Source organism: Gopherus flavomarginatus, chromosome 10, assembly GCF_025201925.1.
Source record: "Gopherus flavomarginatus isolate rGopFla2 chromosome 10, rGopFla2.mat.asm, whole genome shotgun sequence".
NCBI lineage: Eukaryota > Metazoa > Chordata > Testudines > Testudinidae > Gopherus > Gopherus flavomarginatus.
The window spans coordinates 44674302-44688326 of NC_066626.1; the positions used below are offsets into that span (position 1 = coordinate 44674302).

General features: G+C 45.4%; 1 protein-coding gene across 2 annotated transcripts in view; it reads right to left on the bottom strand.

Annotated features, from left to right (window-relative positions):
• Nucleotides 1-14025, bottom strand: part of CERS6 (ceramide synthase 6) — a 222737-nt gene that overhangs the window by 97606 nt on the left and 111106 nt on the right. For both annotated transcript variants that reach the window (XM_050916286.1, XM_050916285.1), the window contains exon 4: nucleotides 13439-13496. In XM_050916286.1, coding sequence (XP_050772243.1) covers nucleotides 13439-13496 — 58 coding nt within the window. The remainder of the gene's footprint in view (nucleotides 1-13438; nucleotides 13497-14025) is intronic.

Below are 14025 nucleotides of genomic sequence, written 5' to 3' on the forward strand. Positions count from 1 at the left end.
AATTAACACCTTGCAGCTCTATAGTATACTTGTTACTCTTATGTGAGAGAGGACTTAAAGGTATATCTCAATTAAAAAAAACATTAAGAGAACCAGAAAAGTGCTACCATGGCCAGGAGCAGCGCCAGGGTTTTTGGCACCCTAGGCAGGGGTCCTTCCGCGCTCCCAGTCAGCGGCAATTCAGCAGCAGGGGGGGTCCTTCCGCGCTCCCGGTCTTCGGGGCACTTCAGCGGCAGGTCCCAGAGCGAGTGAAGGACCCGCCGCAGAATTGCCGCCGAAGACCCGAAGCGCGGAAGGACACCCCACCGCCGAATTGCCGCCGAGAGTCGCTAAATGCCGCCCTCCCAAACCCTGGCGCCCTAGGTGACCGCCTAGGTCACCTAAATGGAAGCGCCGGCCCTGACCATGGCTAAACAAAGTAAAAGAAGAAGTAAGAGGCAAAAAGGCATCCTTTAAAAAGTGGAAGTTAAATCCTAGTGAGAAAAAAATGTTCAGGGGGAATATAAGGGTGAAATTCATGGATGGATACCATAGGCCAGGGAAGGCTAAACCTCCCCTAATCCAGGCCGCGTCCCCACCCATGCTCCACTGGGAGGCCCCCCCTCGCTCCTCCTCTCCCTGAAACCAATGGTGGCTCAGCTCCAGACAGTTGCCAGGGTGGCTCAGGCCAGGCTGGGGGCCTGGCTGGGGCTAGTGCCATCCGGCAGCCTGGGGATCGGGCCAGCCAGCAGCTCGGTGCTCGGGCTGGCCAGTGGCTTGGGGATCTTCTGGCCATTAGCAGGCTGGGGCTCTACTGGGGGGTGGGGGTGGGCTTGGGTGGAAGGGGCTTCACCCACTGCTCATGGTGAAATTCACTGCTGTGCAGAGAGCCACACCAAAATAAAGGCCATCAAAATTGGTTTAAAGTGGTACTTCAGTGGTGTACAGGCCTATTACTGTGTACAGGGATGAATTTCAACCTAAATGAAAGGTATGAAAAAAGTACAGACACAATTGTGGGAGACAATAAAAAAGTATAGAGACAATAATTTATCACACAGCAGCTGAGAAAGCACCCAGGTTTGGAAAGTCTAGCATTACAATCCATGCTGTCAAACTGAGTAGATTGCCTGTCTGAGAAAATGTGTCTAATGCAGTCCTCATTAAACAAGAAGTTGTTACCCAGATTAAGAAGGCATGTGCTGCACAGTGCAGATTGAAACATCAAATCTGGAACCAAGGTACAATTACAAAAGACTCAAGTTAATGAGTATTATTCTCTGCTGATAGCTACCTTATCCCACACCTGTAAAACATAGGCAAGTTATCATCAGCACAAACAGAGATGGAAAAATTTCATCAATACATCTTCAAGCTACTACGCAAATCACATGGCAAGATAATGAGGTTCTCTAAGAGAGCTGCACAAACTGCACTTTAAAGACAGTCAGGGCCGTCCTTAGCCATAGGCAGAACAGCCGCCTAGGGCACCACTAGGTCTAGGGGCACCGCTCTGCGAGAGCCTGAACAGACGAGAAGCAGTGGAGCATGTAAGAGCAGGGCTGCTGGGTCCTAGAGAGAGCCGAATGCAGCACAGTCTGAGGGAGGGGATTGGCTGCTGGGGTCTCTGGGAAGGGGTGGGGGAAGGAAATCACCTGTGAGTGTGACTCTTTCCCCTGGCGTGAGATGAGGCAGGCTCTGCGGTTCTGGCAGTATCCTTTGTTGTCCCCCATAATGTCAACTCTTCTCCCCTCTGCCCCACAGAGCACCCTCCCGTTTCTCCCTCCCCCCTCGTGGAGCACCCCTCTCTTCCCCCTCCCCTCCGTCAGGGCTGGGTTGGTGAGGTGCTGGGGGGGAGGGGAGGCTGGTTGGCTGCCTGCTAAGGAATGACAGTGAAAGTAATTCACTTCCTCGGCAGGCAGCCAGGATTGGAATGGTCACACAGGGCTGGGCTGGGCATAGCCAGAGAGCATGTGCAAAAAATCAGGATAGAGGGTTGGGGTAGGGTGAGCAGATGTCCCACTTTTATAAGGCTAGTCCCAGTTTTTGGGTCTCTTTCTTATATAGGCACCTATTCCCTCCCACCCCCATCCTGATTTTTCACACTTGCTGTCTCGTCACCCTAGACAGGGGTAATTGGTGCCTATATAAGACAAAGCCCCAAATATCAGGACTGGCCCTATAAAATCAGGACATCTGGATCTAATCACCCTAGCTGGGGAGTGCGTCTCTCCCCTGGGCTGTCAATGATCTATCTCATCTAGGGGGAGCTGCACAGGGCAGGATGAGCTGCCGTGGCTCCATGGGTGCCCCGTCCCTGAGATCAGATGCTGTGCTAACTTCAGCATGGTCTGTTGGGCTGGCGGTGGTGCCCATTGGCGTGTGATCGGACCTGAGGGTTTGCTGCTGCTGTTGCCACTCTGCACCCCAAGAGGTGGATTTTGGGGTCCTGCAGTTTTCCCACCTATCTCCTCCTCTACAGCAGCTGTTGGACCAGCAGGCTGGGGGGGTGAGCCAAGCATGAAAGCAGTACCGTGTTGCCATTTAAAGTGTCATTTAACAACTTTGTTTGCCAAAAATGCTTGCTAACAATCCTGAATTCAATTTCAATATTTTTTTTAAAAATCAATATCTTAGCCAAAACCAGAAAATTAAATTGTTGACAATTATTTGTCACAAGTTTGGTATGGGGAAGGGAGTGGGCCAGTTTTCATCAGAGAAACAACAAATGTTGACTGACTTTCCTATAGCCCTGTTACTGCTAAATAGAGCCCTCCAACAACTGTAATATGCTCATCTCGTTACTAATGTATAGAGCAGGCATCGGCAACCTATGGCACACGTGCCAAAGGTGGCACGCGAGCAGATTTTTGATGGCATGCAGCGGCTGGCTGAGCAGCTCAGCCCACCACTGCTCTGGGGTTCCGGCTGCTGCCCCATTGGCACCGAGGGTCCCGGCCGCTGGCCCCACTCAGCACCCACTGCTGGCCTGGGGACCCACAAGGAACCCCAGGCTGGCAGTGGCTGAGCAGGCTGGCGGCTGAGAGCCCGGCTGAGCCACTCAACCCACTGTCAGCCTGGGGTTCCATTCACTCAGCTGGCAGCGGGCTGAGCGGGACTAAATTCAATGAAATAGGAAAACAAGAGCAACTAATGACAAAGTGCAAGAGCCTAGAGCAGTGGTCCCCAACCTTTTTTGCCTGGCGGGCGCCAGATGAAGGACCGTGGTGGCGGACAAGCATCTGCCAAAATGATGCCGAATTTCGGTGGCATTTCGGCAGATGCTCGTCCTCCGGCCAGTACGTGGGTGCACTGAGAGGCTCCTGCGGGCGCCGGGACACCTGCGGGCACCGCGTTGGGGACCCCTGACCTAAAGAGCCTCCTGAAGCATGGTGATCGTTTTGATTTAAATGGACTTGAACTGTTCGAAAAATTGAGTTGTTGCCACATGCAAAATCGATGATGGACATTGTACAGTTTATTCATACCAGCAAACTTGTTGACATATATCCTAATGTGTACATTGCCACTCGTATTCTACTAATAATTCCTGTAACAGTAGAATCAGAATGGAGTTTTTCAAAACTAAAGCTCATTAAAAACTATCTCTGCTCTACAATGAGTCAGGAACACTTGACTGGTCTTGCTATTCTTGCAATCGAACAAGACATCACTTTGTTTTTGTCATACGATGACATTATTACTGATTTTGCAGCCAAAAAAGCCAGAAAGATTGCTTTTAATTACAAACTGATCCTTATTTCAATACCTCTTCATAGAAATTTCCAATAAAATGTTGACAAATTTAAAAAAATATTATTTGCATCATTCTGTCATATCAGAATTTTTTCTATAGTGCTACTTCTTTAGTGCTAGTCCATCAGCATTACAGTGCGCTTCATTAAGTTAAACTGGTTTTAATAACATGCATGTGGCAAGTTTTCCAGTACTGTAAGCTTATGTTTGTGTTGCTAAGAGCAAGACAGGCACGGGGGCACCAGTTTAATAATCTCGCCTAGGGCACCATAAATCCTAAGGACGGCCCTGGAGACACTTATCCAACACAGCTCTTAAGGTTAGCATATTTCAGGTGCCCCAAAAGAGGACACTGCAGAGAGAGAGGGAGTTGGAAGGAGGGTACAGTTGGGAGCTCTGACGAGGGTACCTGTGGCAGGGGTACTCACTGGAGGTGGGGCACAATATCGCTCCCTGTCACGGTGGCAGGTGCAAGCCCAGGATGCAATGATAACCATCAGTCAGTGCCTCCCTGCCAGACCCTCTCACCAGGGCTGGGAACCTGGGTCTGGGTGGGCAGGATCTGGCAGCTGTGGCTGTAGGGGAATGGACCAATCAGCTGCCGATACATGGGAGGGACCAAATCGGGAAGCAGACCATTAGGGGCTCTTTCTGAGCTGTAAAAAAATCCCAGGCATTGCCTGTTATTTGAAAAATGTGCCCGGACAGAAGATGGAGGCTCAAAAACGAGGCAATTTCGGGGAAAACCCAGATGTATTGTAACCCTAACAGCTTTACTGGACTGGACCTGTCCCCCATGCAAGAGACAATATACACTCAAATGCTGAATAATACACTTACTGGGCAAAAGATCAACAGAGAGAAAAAATTACTTAGATCTTAAAACAATCAAATTTCCCATTCTGGCATACATAGCAACATGTGGGAAGCTTTAGTGGCAGACCAGTTTGCCATGAAAAAGTAATACCCAAAGCAGAGAATTTGGAAGAGAAATGGATTGTTCATCAAGAGAAGAAGATACTTTACAAGCAGAGGACAAGTCACAGGCACACTTAGCAAACCATATTACTCTTCCCAGCCCAACCTTTGGGAAAGCCTCTGACATAACGGACTGGATCTTTAACCCTTCAGGCGTTCACAAATGCTCTTTCCAAACTAATTATCTTCAGCAAGAAGATCAATCAACCATCTATGCACATGTTCAGCCAGAAGCACTTGAATGCAGTTTCAATGGTTATATTCTATTTTAATAATACTGTGGATATTTGAATGAAAAGTACCGCATGTATTGAAAAGTCAGATCTGATGAATCCCAAATGGTTTATACATTAAGCATTCGTTTGGATTTTAAAGAGTCAAATGAACATGTAAAACTTGGTGACATACTGGTGGCATGTTCCATCCCATAAGATGTTGTAGTTGTCAACTTGATAAGCCTGTATAGATATCTGCTGGAATTATGTCTGAGACGCTGGCAGACAAGGTGCCAGCTCTTTCCGAGGCTTTAGAACTCAGCAGAGCACTGACAATTTTATTGCTGGAAACCAGTCTGTTTCACCCACGTGTTAGTATGGTTAAGATGGATATTGAATTTATAACAAGGTGTTTAGGGATTAGACTTTAAGAAATACCTGTAAATTGCTGCAATCATTAATCTCACTTACATCTGTATCACCTGTTATAAGTTAAGATTTAACTTTTTGCTTTGTAACTGTAAAAATGTTTGCTCTGAAACTTTGAACCCACTCACCAGGGATTGTCTCCTTCTCAAGAAGGTCTATCAAAACTAAATGAGCCATTGTGAGGCATCACAAAACAAAGACTTTGTTAACTGCCCCCCTCATTCCCACAAAAAGGCTATGTGCAAAAGGGTTTGTCCCATCAGCTTGAATGCTGGAAGGAGAAATAAAAATGGCTGACAAGAAAATTTTTCATCTTTTGCTGTTCGGACTCTCACAGGGACAGTGCTATGAAACAGAAGCAGAGGATTGATCCCCAAGGTCAATCCAGGTTAGTCCTAAAAGATATTCAAAGTTGACGGATTACTACAACTCTCTCACTTTTTGAAACCATAGATTGTAACTTATTTGTGTATACATGCTTACCTTGTAATAACTCTCTCATTTCTTTTCTTAGTTAATAAATACTTAGACAAGTTTAATATAGGATTGGTTACAAATGTTGTCTTTGGTGTGAGATCTAAGGTACAAGTTGGCTTGGGGTAAGTGACTGGTCTTCTGGGATCGGGAACAACCTGAATATTTTGTGATCTTTTGTGTATCGCAACCATCTATTGCTAAGTCCAGCTTGCCTGAATGGTAAGATAGACTGGAATGCCCAAGGGGACTGTCTGTGACTCCATGGCAAGACTGTTATAGTGCTTTATTTTATTGGGTTGGGGAAATCTAATTATAGGGTATGGCTACACTTACATTTGTGCAGCGCTGGGAGTTACAGCTGTGTTCGTACAGCTGTGTAGGGACAGCGCTGCAGTGTGGCCACACTGACAGCTACCAGCACTGCAGTGTGGCAACATTTGCAGCATTTGCAGCGCTGTTGGGAGTGGTGCATTGTGGGCAGCTATCCCACAGAGCACCTCGTCCCATTTTGGCGCTGTGGGTTGTGGGAAGGGGACGGAAGGGTGCAGGGCATTCCGCTTCCTGTCACAACGCCCCGTGGTGCATCGCTACACATCCCAGCAGTTTGGCGCCATTGTGAGTCTGCAGCGCGATATCTGTTAGAAATGGAGCCCGAGCTGCTGAGGACCTTGCTGATGAATGTTGCCAGCACATCACGTTTGGCAGTTGAGCTATTCCTTCAGCTCCAAAGTGACAGTGAGGAGTCAGACGATGATATTGATTCGCCTGACGCGCAAGACACTAAATTGCTTGTGGCAGTAACGGACGTGCTCAGCACTGTGGAACGCCACCTTTGGGCTCGGGAAACAAGCACTGAGTGGGGGGATCACATCGTCCTGCAAGTCTGGGATGACGAGCAGTGGCTGCAGAACTTTCGGATGAGAAAAGCCACTTTCATGGAACCGTGTGAGGAGCTCACCCCCACTCTGTGGCGCAAGGACACGAGATTGAGAGCTGCCCTGCCAGTAGAGAAGCGGGTGGCTATTGCAATCTGGAAGATGGCAACTCCAGACAGCTACCGATCGGTCGCGAACCAGTTTGGAGTGGGAAAGTCGACCGTTGGAATAGTGTTGATGCAAGTTTGCAGGGCCATTAATCGCATCCTGCTAAGAAGAACCGTGACTCTGGGGAACGTGCAGGACATTGTGGATGGCTTTGCACAAATGGGTTTCCCTAATGGTGGAGGCTGGATAGATGGGACGTATATTCCTATTCTGGCACCACCCCACCTGGCATCCGAGTACATTAATCGGAAGGGGTATTTCTCTGTGGTTCTCCAAGCGCTTGTGGATCACCATGGGCGTTTCGCTGACATTTACACAGGATGGCCTGGAAAGGTGCATGATGCACGCATTTTTCGGAACAGTGCCCTGTTCAGGAAGCTGCAGGCAGGGACTTTTTTCCCAGACCGCAAGATCACAGTAGGGGACGTCAAAATGCCCATTGTGATCCTTGGAGACCCCACTTACCCCTTAATGCCATGGCTCATGAAACTGTATACAGGGAAGCTTGACAGGAGCAAGGACCGGTTCAACTACAGGCTGAGCCAGTGCAGAATGACTGTGGAGTGTGCTTTCGGCCGTTTAAAGGGACGCTGGAGGTGTCTTTATGGGAAGCTAGACTTGGGGGAAAGTAGCATCCCCGCTGTTATATCCGCGTGCTGTACCCTCCATAATATTTGTGAAGGGAAGGGTGAAACATTCAGTGAGGACTGGACCTCCGAGATTCAACACCTAGAGGCTGAATTTGCACAGCCAGAGAGCAGGGCTACTAGAGAGGCCCAGCACAGGGTTTCCAGGATTAGGGATGCCTTAAGGGAGCAATTTGAGGCTGAAAGCCAACAGTAATGTTTGGTGCCTTGCACGGGTGTGAAGTGCAGTGGTTACAATGATTTGCAGTGCCTGTTTTTCCCTTGGGGAACAGTATTTTTCATTTTCTGCAATAATAAAAAATGTTTTAAAAGCCAAGAAATCATTTATTCAAAATACAGTACATAAAAGGACAGGGGAGTAGGGTGCTGAACTGTACATTCAGAGGTTTGAATATGTCCTGCCTGGATTGCTGTGCAATGCCTGCTGCACTTCAGGATTAATATGCTGCATGGTGATGACGGTTGAGTGCATAGGGTAAGGGTCGTAGTTCTCAGGGCTGGTAGGTGAACGTACAGGTGTTGGGGGCAGCTGGTGGTGGTAAGAACCAGACTGCTGGAGAAAGGGGTTTTGAGCAAACACTGGGGCACAAGGGAGAGAGCTTGCGGGGGGGCAGTTAGCACGGTACTGATCTGCCTGCAAGGCTTCGAGAGACTGCATACAGTCCGTTTGGCGCGCCAGGAGGCTTATCAGCTGCTTTGTGCTTTTCTTGGTAGCCAATTCCTTTCTCCTGCTTTGTATTTCCCTCCACTGATGCATTTTCTCTCTCCAGTTCTGCAGCCTCTTATTCTCTCTGGCATACTGATTCATAACTGCTTTCACCAAATCTTCTTTGCTTTTCCTTGGTTTACGCCTCAAGTTCTGTAGTCTTTCAGCAGGCTGTGATAGGGCCGGAGGATTCAAGGACACTTAAAAAAACAGAAATAGAAACTTTTAATACAGAGGCTGCATTGTTTATTATCACAGTGAAGGAGTCTGTAGACTATTTGTAGCATCATTTACACATAGCAAACATAGCACAGAGAGGCCACAGCAGTGAAGACATGGTGAGTAATGGGGTGAGTGTTTCTGCCGCGACTCACCTGGGAAGGGGAGCTGCTTGAGTCAGGGCTCACTGGGGTTTCTGTGCATTGGGGAAAGCAGAGAGCAGCTGGGGTGGACCTGCACTGAACACTATCCCTACATTTTCAACAGGATTTTCTACTGCCAGATATATCACTGCTGCGTGTTACCTGGGAAGAGAGGGAGGGTCTTCTACAGCAATGTGGATTCCGCCCTGGTCCCTATGCAGCTTGCCTGTGTGCAGCAATGATCCCCCCACCCCTCGCTACACAGTGGCGCGGACGAGTTAGCCTGACTGGGACAAGGACCACGGTGGCTCTCCCTATAAACTTGAGCAAGCGCATTGCCCACGCTCTGGCTGAAACTTTTGAAGAGATTACCGAGGCCGATTACTGTGACGTGATAGACCACATCAATGGGCTATTCCACATCTAGGCATGCATGCATGCAGCCATAACCCCCCCGCCCCCTCCCCTCCCAAAACATTTCCATTCTTAAAATAAAAGCTGCTTACCAGGAACCCACTCCTCTGCTTCTTCTTCACCAACAAGTTCCAGCTGCTGCGACTGGCTAGCTTCCTCCTGGCTTGAGAAGAGCTCCTGGCCGCATGCCTCCTGGGACTCCGGGGTGTCTCCCTCCACCTCAGGAGCCTCACTCTTGGCTTCCTCTACACCCTCCCCCTCTTCTCCCTGCTCTGAACTCTCCATCATGGTCCTCGGATTGGCAGTGGGGTCACACCCAAGTATGGCATCCAGCTCCTTGTAAAAATGGCAGGTCGTGGGGGCAGCTCCTGAGCGGCGGTTTCCCTCACGGGCTTTGCAATAGGCACTCCGCAGCTCCTTTACTTTAACCCTGCACTGCAACACGTCCCGTTCATGGCCCCTTTGCAGCAAGGACTTTGATATCTGCCCATAGGTATCATAATTTCTACAGCTGGAGCGCAGCTGTGATTGCACAGCTTCCTCACCCCAAACACTGATGAGGTCCTGCAGCTCAGAAGTGTTCCATGTTGGGGCTCGTTTGGGGCGTAGAGGCATGGTCACTGATTGATTGATTTGATTGCACTCCACACCTGGCTGAGCAAACAGGAAGGGGATTTTTAAAATTCCCGGGGCATTTAAAGGGTGGGTCACCTGAGCCCAGGGCAGTGGAGTGCGAAACGATGAGCAGAGTGGCTGAAAAGGTATGCTGGGACACCTCCTAATACCCTAGAGGCCAATAAAAGCACTTTTGGTGGCCACACTTGATGACCAGCGCTGCATTACCAGCGCTGGAATCGCTACACCCAAGCAGACCAAGTGTACAGCCAGCGCTGCAGCCAGGGAGTTGCAGCGCTGGCTGTGCTTTGCAAGTGTGGACACAGAGTGAGATGCAGCGCTGTAACCTCATCACCAGCGCTGCAACTCTCCAGTGTAGCCAAGCCCATAGACTAGTTTGGGGTCTCTGCCCTGCTTCTTGACAGTCTACCCTGAGGTTGGCACTCATGGTCATGAGCCAGCGTACATACACATTCCTGGCTTCTCCAGCCTGCTGGACCAAGTATATGGGCATTGAGCCTAAGTAGATTGTACTTAACAGGCTGCACATCTCTACTTCGGCATTGGAAAACTGATGCTGAGTAAGCACTAAGAAATCACCAACAGGACTCTTTTCACTGATTTCAGCAAGTTTAGATCAGCCCCTTATTGCTTAGGGTCCAATTGCTCCACTCAATGGAACTATTCTCATGAGTTACTGTTCACTATTATGAGTACAGGGTCTACAATCAGACCATTAGAATATATATAGTGGCTGTACTCCAAGCTGACAAAGAGCTGTCTTCACAACAGGGTTAATATAGATTATTTAAAATAAAAAATAAAAAATAAATCTGATTTTATTTAAATCAGAGTTTTTATTTAAATATATTTTTCCTTTTAAAAACAAATCTGTTTAAAATTAAATTTGAAATTATGATAACCTCTGTTAAGGTGTAAACTTATAATAACCTATTAAAACATCTAAGTAAATAAATAAAAATATGCCGCATTAATAAGCCTTCCCCAAATTTTAATAAGTAAATGGGTGCTGCTTTTTGCTTATTTAGAGAATTAGAGGAAAACATCTTTAACTGCTGAGGTCCACTCAAACTTTATAAATGTATCACATAATGCTTCAGTAAGTATATTAGTTTCAGTCTTTACCCTGGAGAGAAAGCTGATATTCACATTTTCCCAAATGTAAGTACTTTCATTTTCTGTGGTGCAGAAGAGCTTTTGCCTTAATTATTTTTCATAGTTCAGTTTAACTATGAGGTGCAGAGAGGAAGATTATTTTCTTCCTTTGGACTAGTTCACTCAAAGTCACGAAACTGACTGGCAGCTAAAAAAAAGCAGGAAAGCTTGTTTTCCTCTTGGAATCTCTGAATAAAAACCAGGTGGGAGGAGATGAACTCTAGTAATTCAAAAAACCTGAAGGATGCAGGACCAGATTTTAAAAGATACATAGGGTAAGTGCCTAACTCCCATTGATTTCAACATGAGTTAGGCACTTAACCTGGTTTGGTGTTATCTACATCTTTAAGTACCTAAATATATTTGAAAATCTAGCTCATGCTAACCGGCAACAATCCATTAATTCGTGAACTACAGTTAGTCCTTCCTGTGGTTAATAAATCAGTTAGTTTTAAATGAGAAACATATTTGATTAATTTACTTTTTTTTCTTCTTAAGTATCCAGCACATTTAAGATAGATTTGTTTAACTCATAAAAATAATTTTTTAAAGTTGTTTTTGTGCATTTTTAATTGAATTCTAATTTCCATCCAAATGCAACTTGACACAAATCTGGAGTAAAAAATTAAGAAATGCATCATCCACCATTTTCTAATAAAAATTGGAATAAATGTATATTATGCTATAGCATTACTTAAATAAATGTGTATAAATAGAATGAATCTTTGTGGTTAGCAAAAAGAAGTACTACATTGATTGTAAAGGCTTCAGTTAGTTGCATATCAACATACTCTAATGGTTACCAATCAATGAGAATAACCCTTCCTTTAGGCATACAACTAAAAATGACAGATTCAAAACAAGATTAAAATCAATTATTTAAATCAAGATTTCCTGCTTGCTGATTTAAATAAAATTATTTTAAAAAAAAAACAGTGTTTTAAATCACTTTGATTTAAAACTCAGTCCACCCTGCTTCACAATATTATAGTATAGGCTCAGAAATGTTGTCTGACATACTGTTATGTTCCTTGCGGACAATATCTTGTGAACTGGAAACATTTCAAAGTAATAGATCCAGGGATAAAAACAGGGTTCCCTTCTCATTCCTCAGCATCACATCACTTTTACTACAATAAGAGAATAACTCCACAGCAAAGTTCAGCTGTCTGAAGTAAGCACTATATCGACCATATCCTACTAAGACAATAGAAACTAGTCACGGAATATTCCCTTGCATTATTCACCATGACGGCATTCATTATCACCCCTTTTGGCTTTTGATACTACCGCCATAGAAGAGGGTGGGGAAGTGGAGTTTTGGAACATTATCTGGAAGCTTTTTGTCTGTACAGTGCCCCAGTTCAGGAATACAAGGTAAGTTTACTTAGGAGCAGCTCTTCCTCCTCCTTGTGCAAGATGCAGCATATATTCCCATTAGAGCTGGCCTCAGACAACTGGCTGAGGAGATGGCCATGTTCTCACTCTGCTTGGCCATACCCCTTTTAGAGTGTGCACATCTGCTGTATTTCCAGTCTCAAGCATTCCAACCTCATGAGGCAGATCTCAAAAAATCATGGAGATTGGCTTAAGCAGCACGAATTGAGAAAGAAAGAAAGAAAGAAAGAAAGAAAGAAAGAAAGAAAGAAAGAAAGAAAGAAAGAAAGAAAGAAAGAAAGAAAGAAAGAAAGAAAGAAAGAAAGATGTTTTCATTTGCCATCTGGCTACTAAGCCTTTACGACGCACTTATGTCACGTTTTCAAGCTTTTCTCCAAATCATGAAGGTTAGAACTGTATTTTGTTTTAAATGAAAACTGAGATGTTCATGGAGTCTCCCAATTCCAGCATCTGGGGCTTTAAGAAAACATAAAATATGTCACAAGACTTGCAGTAAAACAGAGTTTGCAATACTGCAACAGACTCCATGACCATGCTCATTACCTCCTGAGCCGGGGTTAAGGGAGCAGAATTCCCTGAGCTTTCCCTGTGAAGTGGGGTTGAGAGCAAACATTCATTTCTGATCAAAGAATCCATAGGAAACTTCCTGGAGAATCCTCTCTCCTACATGGGTTATTTTCACACAGGAGAACACAGGGCCCAGCATGAGGACAATCTAAATATAATCATGCTTTAAGTATAAATACATCCTGTATCAAGAACCATGAGCAGCCTAACACCTATTAGGAAACCAGGGATGTTGTTATGACAACCTTTTTGGCATTCAAATGGTTTTTCCAAAGTTCTTTTCTTTTTTGTTTAAAAAGTAGTAGCTTCAAGGGTTCTCTGCAAAGTACCAATTGCAACTTATTTTGTAATTCAAACAAAGCACATCTTTCTTAGTGGTGACCGATGATTTTCTAAACCATTGCTATATATTGTACATACATACACCACTACCTCAATATAACGCCACCTGATATAACACAAATTTGGATATAACACAGTAAAGCAGTGCTCGGGGGGGGGGGGGGCGCTGCACACTCCGGTGGATCAAAGCAAGTCCAATACAACACGGTTTCACCTATAGTGCGGTAAGATTTTTTGGCTTCCAAGGACAGCGTTATATCGAGGTAGAGGTGTACAACTTTAAACAGATTTGTAACCAGTTATAAAAGCATAATACAATAATGAGAGCTCCTACCTTTTTCAGGAACCGGACTCCATAGGTAAATATATAAAGGTAAAATGTAAATCTCCACCTGCAAAAGGTAAAAGAGATTGACTCTATGATCTTAGCTTTACATATTTTGCAGCACGTTTAATCTCCCATTACATCATAAGCTTAATGCACATCAACCAATCAACATAAATTCTTTTCATTCAGAAGATTGTTTCTAATCACCAGGGCCTTGATTCAGCAAAGTTCTTGAGGACATGCTTAAGTCTTGCTGAAATAAATGGGAGTCAAGCACTTGCTTAAATTTAAAGTTAAGCACCTGCCTAAGTGCTTTCCTGAATCACAGTCTTAGTATTTTGTCTTTTTATACAATTACGTTCTTCAGGACATATTTGCTTCCTTTGGCCCAAGCTGCAGGGAGTTTTGCCTGAGTGCAGATTGCAAGATTGGGTCTTTGGCTAAAAAGCAACTATTAAAGCACCAAATTTTGGCTGATTTCCTTATGTTCAAAGAGCTTTTATTTTCATTTTAACCTTAATACATAGGATAAAACCTTCCCTGTTGTCAGACCAGTGCAAGCAATTAAGGAAGACATAAACACCTCCCAACAG